Source organism: Oncorhynchus mykiss, unplaced genomic scaffold (genome assembly GCF_013265735.2).
Source record: "Oncorhynchus mykiss isolate Arlee unplaced genomic scaffold, USDA_OmykA_1.1 un_scaffold_226, whole genome shotgun sequence".
NCBI classification, from domain to species: domain Eukaryota; kingdom Metazoa; phylum Chordata; class Actinopteri; order Salmoniformes; family Salmonidae; genus Oncorhynchus; species Oncorhynchus mykiss.
Window position 1 is genome coordinate 330893 of NW_023493694.1, and position 20596 is coordinate 351488.

Below are 20596 nucleotides of genomic sequence, written 5' to 3' on the forward strand. Positions count from 1 at the left end.
TCAGGTAGTCCAGTTCACACCATCTATTAATGATAGAAACATCTCTCCAGTCAGGCAGTCCAGTTCACACCATCTATTAATGATAGAAACATCTCTCCATCTCTCCAGTCAGGTAGTCCAGTTCACACCATCTATTAATGATAGAAACATCTCTCCTGTCAGGTAGTCCAGTTCACACCATCTATTAATGATAGAAACATCTCTCCAGTCAGGCAGTCCAGTTCACACCATCTATTAATGATAGAAACATCTCTCCATCTCTCCAGTCAGGTAGTCCAGTTCACACCATCTATTAATGATAGAAACATCTCTCCTGTCAGGTAGTCCAGTTCACACCATCTATTAATGATAGAAACATCTCTCCAGTCAGGTAGTCCAGTTCACACCATATATTAATGATAGAAACATCTCTCCAGTCAGGCAGTCCAGTTCACACCATCTATTAATGATAGAAACATCTCTCCTGTCAGGTAGTTCAGTTCACACCATCTATTAATGATAGAAACATCTCTCCAGTCAGGCAGTCCAGTTCACACCATCTATTAATGATAGAAACATCTCTCCAGTCAGGCAGTCCAGTTCACACCATCTATTAATGATAGAAACATCTCTCCAGTCAGGCAGTCTAGTTCACACCATCTATTAATGATAGAAACATCTCTCCATCTCTCCAGTCAGGTAGTCCAGTTCACACCATCTATAAATGATAGAAACATCTCCCCATCTCTCCAGTCAGGTAGTCCAGTTCACACCAACTATTAATGATAGAAACATCTCTCCATCTCTCCAGTCAGGTAGTCCAGTTCACACCATCTATTAATGATAGAAACATCTCTCCAGTCAGGTAGTCCAGTTCACACCATCTATTAATGATAGAAACATCTCTCCAGTCAGGTAGTCCAGTTCACACCATCTATTAATGATAGAAACATCTCTCCATCTCTCCAGTCAGGCAGTCCAGTTCACACCATCTATTAATGATTGAAACATCTCCCCATCTCTCCAGAAACATCTCCCCATCTCTCCAGTCAGGTAGTCCAGTTCACACCATCTATTAATGATAGAAACATCTCCCCATCTCTCCAGTCAGGTAGTCCAGTTCACACCATCTATTAATGATAGAAACATCTCCCCATCTCTCCAGTCAGGTAGTCCAGTTCACACCATCTATGAATGATAGAAACATCTCTCCAGTCAGGTAGTCCAGTTCACACCAACTATTAATGACAGAAACATCTCTCCAGTCAGGTAGTCCAGTTCACACCATCTATTAATGATAGAAACATCTCCCCATCTCTCCAGTCAGGTAGTCCAGTTCACACCAACTATTAATGACAGAAACATCTCTCCAGTCAGGTAGTCCAGTTCACACCATCTATTAATGATATAAACATCTCTCCATGTCTCCGGTCAGGAAGTCCAGATCAAACCAGAACCTCCTTTCTGACCACAACAAGTCATGTGACCTACCTCCTGTGTCCTCTCCTTCAGGACGAACTGAGACGGAGAGAGGCTGATGTCCGAGGAGTCCATGACAGAGCGTGTGTGTAGGTCAGAGTAGGGAACAGCCTTAATGAAGGCAGCCCTGCACCCAGTGTTTCTCACACAGACACACAGCTTGGAGACCTGGCCTGCTGCCACCCCCATTAGCATAGCCACGTAGCCGTCTGATAGCTTCCTGTGGTCTTCCAGAATAATGTTGCTGGTCCCTCCATAGCCTGATAGGGGGATCTGGGGGGGCGAGAGAGAGACAGAGGGCTGTTTGTATATCTCTATTTATTAAGATGTGAGGCATATAGCCAGAGCTACCTAACCCATACGTCGCGTCAGACTCATATACAACCCATACGTCGCGTCAGACTCATATACAACCCATACGTCGCGTCAGACTCATATACAACCCATACGTCGCCACAGACTCATATACAACCCATACGTCGCCACAGACTCCCAACCCATACGTCGCCACAGACTCACAACCCATACGTCGCCACAGACTCACAACCCATACGTCGCCACAGACTCCCAACCCATACGTCGCCACAGACTCCCAACCCATACGTCGCCACAGACTCACAACCCATACGTCGCCACAGAATCACAACCCATACGTCGCCACAGACTCACAACCCATACGTCGCCACAGACTCACAACCCATACGTCGCGTCAGACTCACAACCCATACGTCGCCACAGACTCACAACCCATACGTCGCCACAGACTCACAACCCATACGTCGCCACAGACTCCCAACCCATACGTCGCCACAGACTCCCAACCCATACGTCGCCACAGACTCACAACCCATACGTCGCCACAGACTCACAACCCATACGTCATCACAGACTCATTGTGAAGTCTGAAAACAGACAAACTTTTAAAAGTGTAATGTCCCTTTAAGATCAGAAACCACCACTGAAAACCAGTCACTTCAATAAGTAGCTAGATCCTCGGAACCCGTAGATTTTCACGTTTCTGTTGTTGGCCTTGCACTACACACCGGACTCAAATAACCACGTCATCATCAAGCCTTTGATTCGTGGAATCAGGAGTGTAGTGCTAGGGCAACAACTACGGCCCAGGGCAACAACTACGGCCCAGGGCAACAACTACGGTCCAGGGCAACAACTACGGCCCAGGAGGAAGAAACATTGGTCTATAGGATGGTTAGGGTAGAGAGGGCCAGACAGTGAACCAGGATGGTTAGGGTAGAGAGGGCCCAGGATGGTTAGGGTAGAGTGGGCCAGACAGTAAACCAAGATGGTTAGGGTAGAGGGCCAGACAGTGAACCAGGATGGTTAGGGTAGAGAGGACCTCACAGTAAACCAGGATGGTTAGGGTAGAGAGGACCTCACAGTAAACCAGGATGGTTAGGGTAGAGTGGGCCAGACAGTAAACCAGGATGGTTAGGGTAGAGAGGACCTCACAGTAAACCAGGATGGTTAGGGTAGAGAGGGCCGAGGATGGTTAGGGTAGAGTGGACCAGACAGTGAACCAGGATGGTTAGGGTAGAGAGGACCTCACAGTAAACCAGGATGGTTAGGGTAGAGAGGACCTCACAGTAAACCAGGATGGTTAGGGTAGAGAGGACCTCACAGTAAACCAGGATGGTTAGGGTAGAGTGGACCAGACAGTGAACCAGGATGGTTAGGGTAGAGAGGGCCTCACAGTAAACCAGGATGGTTAGGGTAGAGTGGGCCTCACAGTGAACCAGGATGGTTAGGGTAGAGAGGGCCTCACAGTGAACCAGGATGGTTAGGGTAGAGAGGGCCTCACAGTGAACCAGGATGGTTAGGGTAGAGAGGGCCTCACAGTGAACCAGGATGGTTAAGGTAGAGTGGGCCAGACAGTGAACCAGGATGGTTAGGGTAGAGAGGGCCTCACAGTAAACCAGGATGGTTAGGGTAGAGTGGGCCAGACAGTAAACCAGGATGGTTAGGGTAGAGAGAACCTCACAGTAAACCATGGTGTTTGGTGATGAGAGGGCCCAGGATGGTTAGGGTAGAGAGGGCCTCACAGTGAACCAGGATGGTTAGGGTAGAGTGGGCCAGACAGTGAACCAGGATGGTTAAGGTAGAGTGGGCCAGACAGTGAACCAGGATGGTTAGGGTAGAGAGGGCCTCACAGTAAACCAGGATGGTTAGGGTAGAGTGGGCCAGACAGTAAACCAGGATGGTTAGGGTAGAGAGAACCTCACAGTAAACCATGGTGTTTGGTGATGAGAGGGCCCAGGATGGTTAGGGTAGAGAGGACCTCACAGTAAACCAGGATGGTTAGGGTAGAGAGGGCCCAGGATGGTTAGGGTAGAGAGGACCTCACAGTAAACCAGGATGGTTAGGGTAGAGAGGGCCCAGGATGGTTAGGGTAGAGATGAACTCACAGTAAACCAGGATGGTTAGGGTAGAGAGGGCCCAGGATGGTTAGGGTAGAGAGGACCTCACAGTAAACCAGGATGGTTAGGGTAGAGAGGACCTCACAGTAAACCAGGATGGTTAGGGTAGAGAGGGCCGAGGATGGTTAGGGTAGAGATGACCTCACAGTGAACTTGATGCCAGGCTGTGAGGGTAGAGTGGGCCAGACAGTAAACCAGGATGGTTAGGGTAGAGGGCCAGACAGTGAACCAGGATGGTTAGGGTAGAGAGGACCTCACAGTAAACCAGGATGGTTAGGGTAGAGTGGACCTCACAGTAAACCAGGATGGTTAGGGTAGAGTGGACCAGACAGTGAACCAGGATGGTTAGGGTAGAGAGGGCCTCACAGTAAACCAGGATGGTTAGGGTAGAGAGGGCCTCACAGTGAACCAGGATGGTTAGGGTAGAGTGGGCCTCACAGTGAACCAGGATGGTTAGGGTAGAGAGGGCCTCACAGTGAACCAGGATGGTTAGGGTAGAGAGGGCCTCACAGTGAACCAGGATGGTTAGGGTAGAGTGGGCCTCACAGTGAACCAGGATAGTTAGGGTAGAGTGGGCCTCACAGTGAACCAGGATGGTTAGGGTAGAGAGGGCCTCACAGTGAACCAGGATGGTTAGGGTAGAGAGGGCCTCACAGTGAACCAGGATGGTTAGGGTAGAGAGGGCCTCACAGTGAACCAGGATGGTTAGGGTAGAGAGGGCCTCACAGTGAACCAGGATAGTTAGGGTAGAGTGGGCCTCACAGTGAACCAGGATGGTTAGGGTAGAGAGGGCCTCACAGTGAACCAGGATGGTTAGGGTAGAGAGGGCCTCACAGTGAACCAGGATGGTTAGGGTAGAGTGGGCCTCACAGTGAACCAGGATGGTTAGGGTAGAGTGGGCCAGACAGTGAACCAGGATGGTTAGGGTAGAGAGGACCTCACAGTGAACCAGGATGGTTAGGGTAGAGAGGGCCTCACAGTGAACCAGGATGGTTAGGGTAGAGTGGGCCAGACAGTGAACCAGGATGGTTAGGGTAGAGTGGGCCTCACAGTGAACCAGGATGGTTAGGGTAGAGTGGGCCTCACAGTGAACTTGATGCCAGGCTGTGAGGGCCTCACAGTGAACTTGATGCCAGGCTGTGAGGGCCTCACAGTGAACTTGATGCCAGGCTGTGAGGGCCTCACAGTGAACTTGATGCCAGGCTGTGAGGGCCTCACAGTGAACTTGATGCCAGGCTGTGAGGGCCTCACAGTGAACTTGATGCCAGGCTCTGAGGGCCTCACAGTGAACTTGATGCCAGGCTGTGAGGGCCTCACAGTGAACTTGATGCCAGGCTGTGAGGGCCTCACAGTGAACTTGATGCCAGGCTGTGAGGGCCTCACAGTGAACTTGATGCCAGGCTGTGAGGGCCTCACAGTGAACCAGGATAGTTAGGGTAGAGAGGGCCTCACAGTGAACCAGGATAGTTAGGGTATAGAGGGCCTCACAGTGAACTTGATGCCAGGCTGTGAGGGCCTCACAGTGAACCAGGATAGTTAGGGTAGAGAGGGCCTCACAGTGAACTTGATGCCAGGCTGTGAGGGCCTCACAGTGAACCAGGATAGTTAGGGTAGAGAGGGCCTCACAGTAAACCAGGATGGTTAGGGTAGAGAGGGCCTCACAGTGAACCAGGATGGTTAGGGTAGAGAGGGCCTCACAGTGAACCAGGATGGTTAGGGTAGAGAGGGCCTCACAGTGAACTTGATGCCAGGCTGTGAGGGCCGTACTCCAGACTGTTTGATCTCCAGCTTGGACAGGGTGCAGGCCACCCGGGTTGGGGCAAACAGCAGGTGGACAACAACATCCTCCCTGGGCCGGATAGACAGCTCTCTGTGTCGGGTCAACCTCTCCTCCTGTCCAAAACTACTCTGGAGCTGGGAGAGATATATTACATTAATAGATAGACAGGAGAGAGACAGGAGAGAGAGATATTACATTAATAGATAGACAGGAGAGAGAGAGAGAGGAGAGAGAGATATTACATTAATAGATAGACAGGAGAGAGAGAGAGAGGAGAGAGAGATATTACATTAATAGATAGACAGGAGAGAGAGAGAGAGAGAGGAGAGAGAGATATTACATTAATAGATAGACAGGAGAGAGAGAGAGAGGAGAGAGAGATATTACATTAATAGATAGACAGGAGAGAGAGAGAGAGAGAGAGAGGGAGGAGAGAGAGATATTACATTAATAGATAGACAGGAGAGAGAGAGAGAGGAGAGAGAGATATTACATTAATAGATAGACAGGAGAGAGAGAGAGAGGAGAGAGATATTACATTAATAGATAGACAGGAGAGAGAGAGAGAGAGAGGAGAGAGATATTACATTAGGAGACAGAGAGAGAGAGACACAGATGGAGAGAGAGACACAGATGGAGAGAGAGAGACAGATGGAGAGAGAGAGACACAGATGGAGAGAGAGACACAGATGGAGAGAGAGATATTACATTAGGAGACAGAGAGAGAGAGACAGATGGAGAGAGAGACACAGATGGAGAGAGAGATATTACATTAGGAGACAGAGAGAGAGAGACAGATGGAGAGAGAGACACAGATGGAGAGAGAGACACAGATGGAGAGAGAGACACAGATGGAGAGAGAGACACAGATGGAGAGAGAGACATGACTGTTCACTCTAATGGCTTCAAACACCACAGGAGACCACAGCCAAGTCTCCAGGCAAGCAGTCTGACACAGAGCTGTTGGAGAGGGGTAAGGAGCAGTCTGACACAGAGCTGTTGGAGAGGGTTAAGGAGCAGTCTGACACAGAGCTGTTGGAGAGGGTTAAGGAGCAGTCTGACACAGAGCTGTTGGAGAGGGTTAAGGAGCAGTCTGACACAGAGCTGTTGGAGAGGGTTAAGGAGCAGTCTGACACAGAGCTGTTGGAGAGGGTTAAGGAGCAGTCTGACACAGAGCTGTTGGAGAGGGTTAAGGAGCAGTCTGACACAGAGCTGTTGGAGAGGGTTAAGGAGCAGTCTGACACAGAGCTGTTGGAGAGCGGTAAGGAGCAGTCTGACACAGAGCTGTTGGAGAGGGTTAAGGAGCAGTCTGACAGAGCTGTTGGAGAGGGTTAAGGAGCAGTCTGACACAGAGCTGTTGGAGAGGGTTAAGGAGCAGTCTGACACAGAGCTGTTGGAGAGGGTTAAGGAGCAGTCTGACACAGAGCTGTTGGAGAGGGTTAAGGAGCAGTCTGACACAGAGCTGTTGGAGAGGGTTAAGGAGCAGTCTGACACAGAGCTGTTGGAGAGGGTTAAGGAGCAGTCTGACACAGAGCTGTTGGAGAGGGGTAAGGAGCAGTCTGACACAGAGCTGTTGGAGAGGGTTAAGGAGCAGTCTGACACAGAGCTGTTGGAGAGGGTTAAGGAGCAGTCTGACACAGAGCTGTTGGAGAGGGGTAAGGAGCAGTCTGACACAGAGCTGTTGGAGAGGGTTAAGGAGCAGTCTGACACAGAGCTGTTGGAGAGGGTTAAGGAGCAGTCTGACAAAGCTGTTGGAGAGGGTTAAGGAGCAGTCTGACACAGAGCTGTTGTGATTGATATCTGAAGAGTAGCTGGAGAGGGTTAAGGAGCAGTCTGATACAGAGCTGTTGGAGAGGGTTAAGGAGCAGTCTGATACAGAGCTGTTGGAGAGGGTTAAGGAGCAGTCTGATACAGAGCTGTTGGAGAGGGTTAAGGAGCAGTCTGACACAGAGCTGTTGGAGAGGGTTAAGGAGCAGTCTGATACAGAGCTGTTGGAGAGGGTTAAGGAGCAGTCTGACACAGAGCTGTTGGAGAGGGTTAAGGAGCAGTCTGACACAGAGCTGTTGGAGAGGGTTAAGGAGCAGTCTGACACAGAGCTGTTGGAGAGGGTTAAGGAGCAGTCTGACACAGAGCTGTTGGAGAGGGTTAAGGAGCAGTCTGACACAGAGCTGTTGGAGAGGGTTAAGGAGCAGTCTGATACAGAGCTGTTGGAGAGGGTTAAGGAGCAGTCTGATACAGAGCTGTTGGAGAGGGTTAAGGAGCAGTCTGATACAGAGCTGTTGGAGAGGGTTAAGGAGCAGTCTGACACAGAGCTGTTGGAGAGGGTTAAGGAGCAGTCTGACACAGAGCTGTTGGAGAGGGTTAAGGAGCAGTCTGACACAGAGCTGTTGGAGAGGGTTAAGGAGCAGTCTGACACAGAGCTGTTGGAGAGGGTTAAGGAGCAGTCTGACAGAGCTGTTGGAGAGGGTTAAGGAGCAGTCTGACACAGAGCTGTTGGAGAGGGTTAAGGAGCAGTCTGACACAGAGCTGTTGGAGAGGGTTAAGGAGCAGTCTGACACAGAGCTGTTGGAGAGGGTTAAGGAGCAGTCTGACACAGAGCTGTTGTGATTGATATCTGAAGAGTAGCTGGAGAGGGTTAAGGAGCAGTCTGACACAGAGCTGTTGTGATTGATATCTGAAGAGTAGCTGGAGAGGGTTAAGGAGCAGTCTGACACAGAGCTGTTGTGATTGATATCTGAAGAGTAGCTGGAGAGGGTTAAGGAGCAGTCTGACACAGAGCTGTTGTGATTGATATCTGAAGAGTAGCTGGAGAGGGTTAAGGAGCAGTCTGACACAGAGCTGTTGTGATTGATATCTGAAGAGTAGCTGGAGAGGTTTAAGGAGCAGTCTGACACAGAGCTGTTGTGATTGATATCTGAAGAGTAGCTGGAGAGGGTTAAGGAGCAGTCTGACACAGAGCTGTTGTGATTGATATCTGAAGAGTAGCTGAAGGCCACATGGAGCTGGACAAGTCAAGGAGGTTTGGTTCTTACCTGGAAACAGCTGTGGTCTTGTCCTCGGATCAGCAGACGCAGGTGATGTGTTGTGTTGGGGGAGTTATTACGAAGAACCAGCTTCTGTTGTCTGTACAGGTAGAAGACCACATTCAGAGCTCCAACACCACACCACCTCCACCACACCACCTCCACCACACCACCTCCACCACCACCACACCTCCACCACACCTCCACCACACTTCCACCACAACACCGCCAAAATATATTGAACCTTTATTTAACTTGGCAAGACAGTTAAGAACAAATTCTTATTTACAACGACGGCCAAACCCAGACAACGCTGGGCCAATTGTGCGCCGCCCTATGGGACTCCCAATCACGGCCGGGTATGATACAGCCTGGAATCGAACCAAGGACTGTAGTGACACCTCTTGCAGTGAGATGCAGTGCCTTAGACCGCTGCGCCACTCGGGAGCAACTATGTATGGATGAATCATTATGACTAACATGGAAGAGTCTAGTAAAATGTTCCTTACACAGCCCTGCCCAGCGTGACCCCTCCCCAGGCCACAAACTGCTTGTTGGAGAGGATGGGGGGCACCTCACTGTGGGGCAGCATGCCCAGGGCAGAGACAGGACCAGGGGCAGCAGGGTTCACCCCCTCCTCTGGTACCACCTGTCCCTTCAGAACCACCTCATACTGAGGACCAGACGGCAGCACCAGGATGGTCAGAACACTGGAGGGACAAGCACAGAGAAACATCAGAACAGGAAGTATCATGAAAACACAAGGACACAGAACAACCACCCAGGGAGAAGTCTGAGCTGCCAGGACAAGGATCCTAGAGCAACAGATCATATCTTACACTCTGAAGTACAACTGAGTAATGTAGAAGACTTTCTACAAGGCTAGATGTTCACAACACAGTAATGTAGAAGGCTTTCTACAAGGCTAGATATGTAGAAGGCTTTCCACAAGGCTAGATGTTCAGAACTGAGTAATGTAAAAGGCCTTCTACAAGGCTAGATGTTCACAACACTGAGTAATGTAGAAGGCTTTCTACAAGGCTAGATGTTCACAACACTGAGAAATGTAGAAGGCTTTCTACAAGGCTAGATGTTCACAACACTGAGTAATGTAGAAAGCTTTCTACAAGGCTAGATGCTCAGAACTCTGAAGTGTGTAAAAAATAAATAAATAATTAAAAAGTACCTCTCTCGGTTCTTCCTGCCGCCCTGAGAGGTGAACGAGACCACAATGCCTTGCTCCTCCCCGGCACGCAGACACAGGTCAACAGGACTCACAGAGAAACAGCCATCACCACCGCTGTTCTGTAGACAAGCACCACACAGGAGGTCATACCAACAGTCAGCACCACACAGGAGGTCATATCAACCAACAGTCAGCACCACACAGGAGGTCATATCAACCAACAGTCAGCACCACCCAGGAGGTCATACCAACAGTCAGCACCACACAGGAGGTCATACCAACAGTCAGCACCACACACAGGAGGTCATATCAACCGTCAGCACCACACACAGGAGGTCATATCAACCAACAGTCAGCACCACCCAGGAGGTCATATCAACAGTCAGCACCCCACAGGAGGTCATACCAACAGTCAGCACCACACACAGGAGGTCATATCAACCAACAGTCAGCACCACCCAGGAGGTCATACCAACAGTCAGCACCACACAGGAGGTCATACCAACAGTCAGCACCACACACAGGAGGTCATATCAACCAACAGTCAGCACCACCCAGGAGGTCATACCAACAGTCAGCACCACACAGGAGGTCATACCAACAGTCAGCACCACACAGGAGGTCATACCAACAGTCAGCACCACACAGGAGGTCATACCAACAGTCAGCACCACACAGGAGATCATACCAACAGTCAGCACCACACAGGAGGTCATACCAACAGTCAGCACCACACAGGAGGTCATACCAACAGTCAGCACCACACAGGAGGTCATACCAACAGTCAGCACCACACAGGTGGTCATACCAACAGTCAGCACCACACAGGAGGTCATACCAACAGTCAGCACCACCCAGGAGGTCATACCAACAGCCAGCACCACACAGGAGGTCATACCAACAGTCAGCACCACACAGGTCATACCAACAGTCAGCACCACACAGGAGGTCATATCAACAGTCAGCACCACCCAGGAGGTCATACCAACAGTCAGCACCACACAGGAGGTCATACCAACAGTCAGCACCACACAGGAGGTCATATCAACAGTCAGCACCACACAGGAGGTCATACCAACAGTCAGCACCACCCAGGAGGTCATACCAACAGTCAGCACCACACAGGAGGTCATACCAACAGTCAGCACCACACAGGAGGTCATACCAACAGTCAGCACCACACAGGAGGTCATACCAACAGTCAGCACCCCACAGGAGGTCATACCAACAGTCAGCACCCCACAGGAGGTCATACCAACAGTCAGCACCCCACAGGAGGTCATACCAACAGTCAGCACCCCACAGGAGGTCATACCAACAGTCAGCACCCCACAGAAGGTCATACCAACAGTCAGCACCCCACAGGAGGTCATACCAACAGTCAGCACCCCACAGGAGGTCATACCAACAGTCAGCACCCCACAGGAGGTCATACCAACCAACAGTCAGCACCACACAGGAGGTCAAGTCAACAGTCAGCACCACCCAGGAGGTCATACCAACAGTCAGCACCACACAGGAGGTCATATCAACCAACAGTCAGCACCACACAGGAGGTCATATCAACAGTCAGCACCACACAGGAGGTTATATCAACAGTCAGCACCACCCAGGAGGTCATACCAACAGTCAGCACCACCCAGGAGGTCATATCAACCAACAGTCAGCACCACCCAGGAGGTCATACCAACCAACAGTCAGCACCCCACAGGAGGTCATACCAACAGTCAGCACCCCACAGGAGGTCATATCAACCAACAGTCAGCACCACACAGGAGGTCATATCAACAGTCAGCACCACACAGGAGGTCATATCAACCAACAGTCAGCACCACACAGGAGGTCATACCAACCAACAGTCAGCACCACCCAGGAGGTCATACCAACAGTCAGCACCACACAGGAGGTCATATCAACCAACAGTCAGCACCACCCAGGAGGTCATATCAACAGTCAGCACCACACAGGAGGTCATACCAACAGTCAGCACCACCCAGGAGGTCATATCAACCAACAGTCAGCACCCCACAGGAGGTCATATCAACCAACAGTCAGCACCCCACAGGTCATATCAACCAACAGTCAGCACCACCCAGGAGGTCATATCAACCAACAGTCAGCACCACCCAGGAGGTCATACCAACCAACAGTCAGCACCCCACAGGAGGTCATACCAACAGTCAGCACCCCACAGGAGGTCATATCAACCAACAGTCAGCACCACACAGGAGGTCATATCAACAGTCAGCACCACACAGGAGGTCATATCAACCAACAGTCAGCACCACACAGGAGGTCATATCAACCAACAGTCAGCACCACACAGGAGGTCATACCAACAGTCAGCACCACACAGGAGGTCATATCAACCAACAGTCAGCACCACCCAGGAGGTCATACCAACAGTCAGCACCACACAGGAGGTCATACCAACAGTCAGCACCACCCAGGAGGTCATACCAACAGTCAGCACCACACAGGAGGTCATATCAACCAACAGTCAGCACCACCCAGGAGGTCATATCAACAGTCAGCACCACACAGGAGGTCATACCAACAGTCAGCACCACACAGGAGGTCATATCAACCAACAGTCAGCACCCCACAGGAGGTAATATCAACCAACAGTCAGCACCCCACAGGTCATATCAACCAACAGTCAGCACCACCCAGGAGGTCATATCAACAGTCAGCCAAACCACAACATATCCCCCAGTCTTATCCAAACCACAACACATCCCCCAGTCTTATCCAAACCACAACACATCCCCCAGGCTTATCCAAACCACAACACATCCCCCAGTCTTATCCAAACCACACCACATCCCCCAGTCTTATCCAAACCACAACACATCCCCCAGGCTTATCCAAACCACAACACATCCCCCAGGCTTATCCAAACCACATCCCCCAGGCTTATCCAAACCACATCCCCCAGGCTTATCCAAACCACATCCCCCAGGCTTATCCAAACCACAACACATCCCCCAGTCTTATCCAAACCACATCCCCCAGTCTTATCCAAACCACAACACATCCCCCAGGCTTATCCAAACCACACCACATCCACCAGGCTTATCCAAACCACACCACATCCCCCAGGCTTATCCAAACCACAACACATCCCCCAGGCTTATCCAAACCACAACACATCCCCCAGTCTTATCCAAACCACAACACATCCCCCAGGCTTATCCAAACCACAACACATCCCCCAGGCTTATCCAAACCACATCCCACAGGCTTATCCAAACCACATCCCACAGGCTTATCCAAACCACATCCCACAGGCTTATCCAAACCACAACACATCCCCCAGGCTTATCCAAACCACAACACATCCACCAGGCTTATCCAAACCACAACACATCCACCAGGCTTATCCAAACCACAACACATCCCCCAGGCTTATCCAAACCACATCCCCCAGGCTTATCCAAGCCACAACACATCCCCCAGGCTTATCCAAGCCACAACACATCCCCCAGGCTTATCCAAGCCACAACACATCCCCCAGGCTTATCCAAACCACATCCCCCAGGCTTATCCAAACCACAACACATCCCCCAGGCTTATCCAAGTCACATCCCCCAGGCTTATCCAAACCACATCCCCCAGGCTTATCCAAACCACATCCCCCAGGCTTATCCAAACCACATCCCCCAGGCTTATCCAAACCACATCCCCCAGGCTTATCCAAACCACATCCCCCAGGCTTATCCAAACCACATCCCCCAGGCTTATCCAAACCACATCCCACAGGCTTATCCAAACCACATCCCACAGGCTTATCCAAACCACATCCCACAGGCTTATCCAAACCACAACACATCCCCCAGGCTTATCCAAACCACAACACATCCACCAGGCTTATCCAAACCACAACACATCCACCAGGCTTATCCAAACCACAACACATCCCCCAGGCTTATCCAAACCACATCCCCCAGGCTTATCCAAGCCACAACACATCCCCCAGGCTTATCCAAGCCACAACACATCCCCCAGGCTTATCCAAGCCACAACACATCCCCCAGGCTTATCCAAACCACATCCCCCAGGCTTATCCAAACCACAACACATCCCCCAGGCTTATCCAAGTCACATCCCCCAGGCTTATCCAAACCACATCCCCCAGGCTTATCCAAACCACATCCCCCAGGCTTATCCAAACCACATCCCCCAGGCTTATCCAAACCACATCCCCCAGGCTTATCCAAACCACATCCCCCAGGCTTATCCAAACCACATCCCCCAGGCTTATCCAAACCACATCCCCCAGGCTTATCCAAACCACAGATCAAAACAGGGAAGTAAAAGGGACAGAATACCTTAAGTTTCAGCTGAACATCAATGTTCCCTGCATTCTTCAGAGGCAGAGTTTGCGTGCTGGACTCACCCAACGCTGCCGAGAGGTTAACATTCTGCCCACCCCCAAAAATGATATGAGGAAAGAATTACAGAAATATCACACAAAAGGTCAACCCTAACTCTAATACGGAATGTGTTATTAAGGCAATACAACACACTGGTTTCCCAGTTAAACTCTGAATATAAAGACTAGTCTCATGTCAGCAGTGCTGCGGGTCAGTTCCTACCTGCAGGTCTTTAGGGGCGTGTACTCTGGCTGTTCCAGATCTGGCTCTGAGAGGGACACTCCTGATCACATGACTGGGGCCTGGACAGTCCACCTCGATGTCCACCCGCGCACTGTACTCATCCGCTGGACCTAGATCACCTGTATGACATCACTGTACTCATCAGCTGGACCTAGATCACCTGTATGACATCACTGAACTCCTCAGCTGGACCTAGACCACCTGTATGACATCACTGTACTCATCCGCTGGACCTAGATCACCTGTATGACATCACTGTACTCCAAACCATCCGCTGGACCTAGACCACCTGTATGACATCACTGTACTCATCCGCTGGACCTAGACCACCTGTATGACATCACTGTACTCATCCGCTGGACCTAGACCACCTGTATGACATCACTGTACTCATCCACTGGACCTAGACCACCTGTATGACATCACTGTACTCATCAGCTGGACCTAGATCACCTGTATTACATCACTGTAGTCATCAGCTGGACCTAGATCACCTGTATGACATCACTGTAGTCATCAGCTGGACCTAGATCACCTGTATGACATCACTGTAGTCATCAGCTGGACCTAGATCACCTGTATTACATCACTGTACTCATCAGCTGGACCTAGATCACCTGTATGACATCACTGTAGTCATCAGCTGGACCTAAATCACCTGTATGACATCACTGTACTCATCAGCTGGACCTAGACCACCTGTATGACATTAGACATGACAAACATCAGCTGTGATTGGTGGCTGATTGGCATCTTCGTGTATTAATATTCACGGAGCCAGGACAGGGGTCATACCTGAACAGGACTGGTACTTCTGTGGAGCGTGGAAGTGGACCCAAACCATGAAGCTCTCTGCATTCTGAAATACAACACAAAACAACATTCCAAAACATCCCTCAAACTACTCAGCTATTGAAGTCACAAGTCACTGAGACTAGGTCACTCCAGGGTCACTCACCTCTCCGTAGCTGGCGTGCATCACGTGGTTCATGACGGACGGAGCGGCCAGTGATGTCAGAGTCCCCGCCTGCAGCAAGCCCTCAGCTGTCATGGCAACGGGACTCTTGGAGAAGGTGAAGCAGCGCCAGGCCGTGGCGTTCTAGAAATATGACATCACAAAAGACAATATCTAATCAAAGAGGGCTTGTACAGCCAAATATTTTAAAATATCTAAGTGTTTTTGAGTAACAGAAAGATGACATTAGGCCTGGAATTTCCAGATTTTAAATGGTGCCCGACAGCCTGGCATACCGAGCCTCAGGCGACAGCCTGGCATACCGAGCCTCAGGCGACAGCCTGGCATACCGAGCCTCAGGCGACAGCCTGGCATACTGAGCCAGGCATACCGAGCCTCAGGCGACAGCCTGGCATACCGAGCCTCAGGCGACAGCCTGATATACCGAGCCTCAGGCGACAGCCTGGCATACCGAGCCTCAGGCGACAGCCTGGCATACCGAGCCTCAGGCGACAGCCTGGCATACCGAGCCTCAGGCGACAGCCTGGCATACCGAGCCTCAGGCGACAGCCTGGCATACCGAGCCTCAGGCGACAGCCTGGCATACCGAGCCTCAGGCGACAGCCTGGCATACCGAGCCTCAGGCGACAGCCTGGCATACCGAGCCTCAGGCGACAGCCTGGCATACTGAGCCAGGCATACCGAGCCTCAGGCGACAGCCTGGCATACCGAGCCTCAGGCGACAGCCTGGCATACCGAGCCTCAGGCGACAGCCTGGCATACCGAGCCTCAGGCGACAGCCTGGCATACCGAGCCTCAGGCGACAGCCTGGCATACCGAGCCTCAGGCGACAGCCTGGCATACCGAGCCTCAGGCGACAGCCTGGCATACCGAGCCTCAGGCGACAGCCTGGCATACCGAGCCTCAGGCGACAGCCTGGCATACCGAGCCTCAGGCGACAGCCTGGCATACCGAGCCTCAGGCGACAGCCTGGCATACCGAGCCTCAGGCGACAGCCTGGCATACTGAGCCTGGCATACCGTCTTCACTTGTAGCCTACTTCGATGAGTCCGTCTTCACTTGTAGCCTACTTCGATGAGTCAGTCTTCACTTGTAGCCTACTTCGACGAGTCCGTCTTCACTTGTAGCCTACTTCGATGAGTCCGTCTTCACTTGTAGCCTACTTCAATGAGTCCGTCTTCACTTGTAGCCTACTTCGATGAGTCAGTCTTCACTTGTAGCCTACTTCGACGAGTCCGTCTTCACTTGTAGCCTACTTCGACGAGTCCGTCTTCACTTGTAGCCTACTGAGATGAGTCCGTCTTCACTTGTAGCCTACTTCGATGACTCCGTCTTCACTTGTAGCCTACTTCGATGACTCCGTCTTCACTTGTAGCCTACTTCGATGAGTCCGTCTTCACTTGTAGCCTACTGAGATGAGTCCGTCTTCACTTGTAGCCTACTTCGATGAGTCCGTCTTCACTTGTAGCCTACTTCGATGAGTCCGTCTTCACTTGTAGCCTATGGCGATGCTGAGATGACTGTCAGAAGGACCTGATCAGGACCTCCTGAGTGGCCAAGTGGTCTAAGGTCTAAGGCACACATTGCAGTGCTAGCTGTGCCACTAGAGATTCTGGGTTAGAGTCCAGGCTCTGTCGCAGCCGGCTGGGGCGGCACACACTCGGCACAGCGTCGTCCGGGTTAGGGGATGGGTTTGGCCGGCAGGGATGTCTTTGTCCCATCGCGCACTAGCGACTCCTGTGGCGGGACGGGCGCAGTGCAGGACCTGATCACATGACGAACATTGACTAATAAGAATTGAGATAACTGACAGAGCCATGTGAGTGAGGTGCTTTGAAGCACGGCGATTGGCAGCGGGGAGAAGGGAATTATAATTATTATACTAACCCAAAGGGCACAACGGACACTTTGGCTGCAAGGAATGTACATTTAGGTAGCATTACGGCCGGCCACACAAGGGGACATCGAGGGCCATGGTTGTTGAAATTGAGGGCAGCAGGACAAAGTTCTGCACAACCCAGACAGAAGAGTACTGACCCACAAAACATTAGTTATTGTCCCGAAGCTGTACTGCATTCCATTGTACTGCATAGCATCGAACTGCACTGCACTGCATCGTACTGCACTGCACTGCACTGCACCGCACTGCATCGTACTGCATCGCACTGCATCGTACTGCACAGCATCGAACTGCACTGCACTGCATCGTACTGCATAGCATCGTACTGCACTGCACTGCATCGCACTGCATCGCACTGCATCGTACTGCATCGTACTGCACTGCATTGCACAGCATCGTACTGCACTGCACAGCATCGTACTGCACTGCACAGCATCGTACTGCACTGCACTGCATCATACTGCACTGCACTGCATCGTACTGCACTGCACTGCATCGTACTGCATCGTACTGCACTGCATCGTACTGCACTGCATTACACAGCATCGTACTGCACTGCATCGTACTGCACTGCATTGCACAGCATCGTACTGCATCGCACTGCATCGTACTGCACTGCATCGTACTGCACTGCATCGTACTGCACTGCATCGCACTGCAGCGCACTGCATCGTACTGCATCGCACTGCATCGCACTGCATCGCATCGCACTGCATCACACTGCATCGTACTGCACTGCATTGCACAGCATCGTACTGCACAGCATCGTACTGTACCGCACAGCATCGTACTGTACCGCACAGCAACGTACTGCACTGTATTGCATGGTAATGTAGCGCATAGCATTGTACTGTATTGTGTTGTAATGTAATGTACTGTAATGTACTGCATAGCATTGTATGGTAATGTAGTGCATTGTATTGTATGGTAATGTAGTGCATTGTATTGTATGGTAATGTAGTGCATTGTATTGTATGGTAATGTAGTGCATTGTATTGTAATGTAGTGCATAGCATTGTATTGTATGGTAATGTAGTGCATTGTATTGTCTTACAGCACTGATAACCAGTCTAATAGGTACGGTGGCCTGAGTCCTGTTCAGCAGCTTCAGAGGGAGAGCTTTGGCACTGCCACCTGCCAGGTCTCCGAAGTCCAGACTGCCACACTTCCCTACATCCACCTGGAGAGGAGAAACCACCCAGAACACAGTGTGTTACAGTGGAGAAACCGCCCGGAACACAGTGTGTTACAGTGGAGAAACCGCCCAGAGCACAGTGTGTTACAGTGGAGAAACCGCCCGGAACACAGTGTGTTACAGTGGAGAAACCACCCGGAACACAGTGTGTTACAGTGGAGAAACCACCCGGAACACAGTGTGTTACAGTGGAGAAACCACCCGGAACACAGTGTGTTACAGTGGAGAAACCACCCGGAACACAGTGTGTTACAGTGGAGAAACCACCCGGAACACAGTGTGTTACAGTGGAGAAACCACCCGGAACACAGTGTGTTACAGTGGAGAAACCACCCGGAACACAGTGTGTTACAGTGGAGAAACCACCCGGAACACAGTGTGTTACAGTGGAGAAACCACCCGGAACACAGTGTGTTACAGTGGAGAAACCACCCGGAACACAGTGTGTTACAGTGGAGAAACCACCCGGAACACAGTGTGTTACAGTGGAGAAACCACCCGGAACACAGTGTGTTACAGTGGAGAAACCACCCGGAACACAGTGTGTTACAGTGGAGAAACCACCCGGAACACAGTGTGTTACAGTGGAAAAACCACCCGGAACACAGTGTGTTACAGTGGAGAAACCACCCGGAACACAGTGTTACAGTGGAGAAACCACCCAGAACACAGTGTGTTACAGTGGAGAAACCACCCAGAACACAGTGTTACAGTGGAGAAACCACCCAGAACACAGTGTGTTACAGTGGAGAAACCACCCCAGAACAGTGTGTTATCGGTTATAGTGGAGAAACAACATAACTGATATGAACCAACTAGAACAGAGACCTTGAGGTTTTACACAACTGTTATTTCAAAACACTGAAATATAAGAAGTAAAACAAACCAAACAGGAAGTATGCCCACGTAGTAGGTGTCCTTCCTGTCCTGACATGGACTCAAAGCTAACTAACGATCGACAATAGTTGATCTTGGGACTCCTCACTTGGGATTCAAGCCAACAACTGATCAGCCACACCCCCCTTACCTCCAGAGCAGGGTTCTCTGCCATGGCGACGAGGACCACCCTCTTGGCGAACACCTCGGCGCGGGCGACAGCCTGGGCCTCAGCGGAGGCAGGCCAGGAGGAGACACTGAGGACAGCTTGGTACACCCCGGCCTGAGGTGGGATGAACAACACCTTCTGCTCCTCCGTGCTCTTAGGGCCAATGATGGTCTTGTTCTTCACTATCAGCCACTGGTACGGGAATGAATCAACCTGGGTGGGACAGGAAATGGTCATTACGGTTCGACAGCAGTTCCTAGTTCTTCACTATCAGCCACTGGTACGGGAATTAATCAACCTGGGTGGGACAGGAAATGGTCATTATGGTTCGACAGCAGTTCCTAGTTCTTCACTATCAGCCACTGGTACGGGAATGAATCAACCTGGGTGGGACAGGAAATGGTCATTACGGTTCGACAGCAGTTCCTAGTTCTTCACTATCAGCCACTGGTACGGGAATGATTCAACCTGGGTGGGACAGGAAATGGTCATTATGGTTCTACAGCAGTTCCTAGTTCTTCACTATCAGCCACTGGTACGGGAATGAATCAACCTGGGTGGGACAGGAAATGGTCATTATGGTTTGACAGCAGTTCCTAGTTCTTCAGAGTGGTTACATTTCCGGGAGTATTTATTGGCTCTCAATTTGCTTAAAATATTCTCTAGCATTTTTTTTTTTTTTTTACATTTACACATTTGTTGACACTATTTCAGACCATACAATTCTCTCTAAATCATTGTCCTCTTTACAAATTTCTTAGAAACAAAATGACACCTTCTCTCCGTTGATGGCCAGACTGGTGACGGTGATGGAGACCTGCTGCCAGCGCTCGGAGGGATTGAAGATGCCCAGTGAGGTCTGAGAGGAGATGCCCACACAGCAGGCATGGGGGAACCTCAGCTCCTCAGGGATCACGACCTGGGCTGGAGGATTGGAGAGGGAGAGAGGGGTCCAGGGTTATCTTAAAGCTTACAAAAT

At 50.9% G+C, this 20596-nt stretch overlaps 1 protein-coding gene across 20 annotated transcripts in view; it reads right to left on the bottom strand.

Moving 5' to 3' along the window:
* LOC110511365 (nucleoporin SEH1) overlaps positions 1-20596 on the bottom strand; it is a 114313-nt gene that overhangs the window by 33358 nt on the left and 60359 nt on the right. For 16 of the 20 annotated variants that reach the window (XR_005042083.1, XR_005042082.1, XR_005042084.1 and 13 more), the window contains 12 exons: positions 20393-20541; positions 19600-19830; positions 18432-18557; positions 15460-15600; positions 15297-15360; positions 14481-14620; positions 14214-14306; positions 9883-10001; positions 9206-9406; positions 8706-8796; positions 5628-5807; positions 1471-1731 (listed from right to left, as the gene is read on the bottom strand). Coding sequence is in view for 15 of the 20 variants with exons in the window: in XM_036973251.1 (XP_036829146.1) it covers positions 1471-1731; positions 5628-5807; positions 8706-8796; positions 9206-9406; positions 9883-10001; positions 14214-14306; positions 14481-14620; positions 15297-15360; positions 15460-15600; positions 18432-18557; positions 19600-19830; positions 20393-20541 (1796 nt within the window). In the remaining 5 variants the exon portion in view is untranslated. Of the gene's footprint in view, positions 1-1470; positions 1732-5627; positions 5808-8705; positions 8797-9205; positions 9407-9882; positions 10002-14213; positions 14307-14480; positions 14621-14678; positions 14744-15053; positions 15119-15296; positions 15361-15459; positions 15601-18431; positions 18558-19599; positions 19831-19993; positions 20171-20392; positions 20542-20596 lie in introns of those variants that run through there. The other 4 variants (XM_036973259.1, XM_036973260.1, XM_036973262.1 and 1 more) reach the window with 4 other exon arrangements.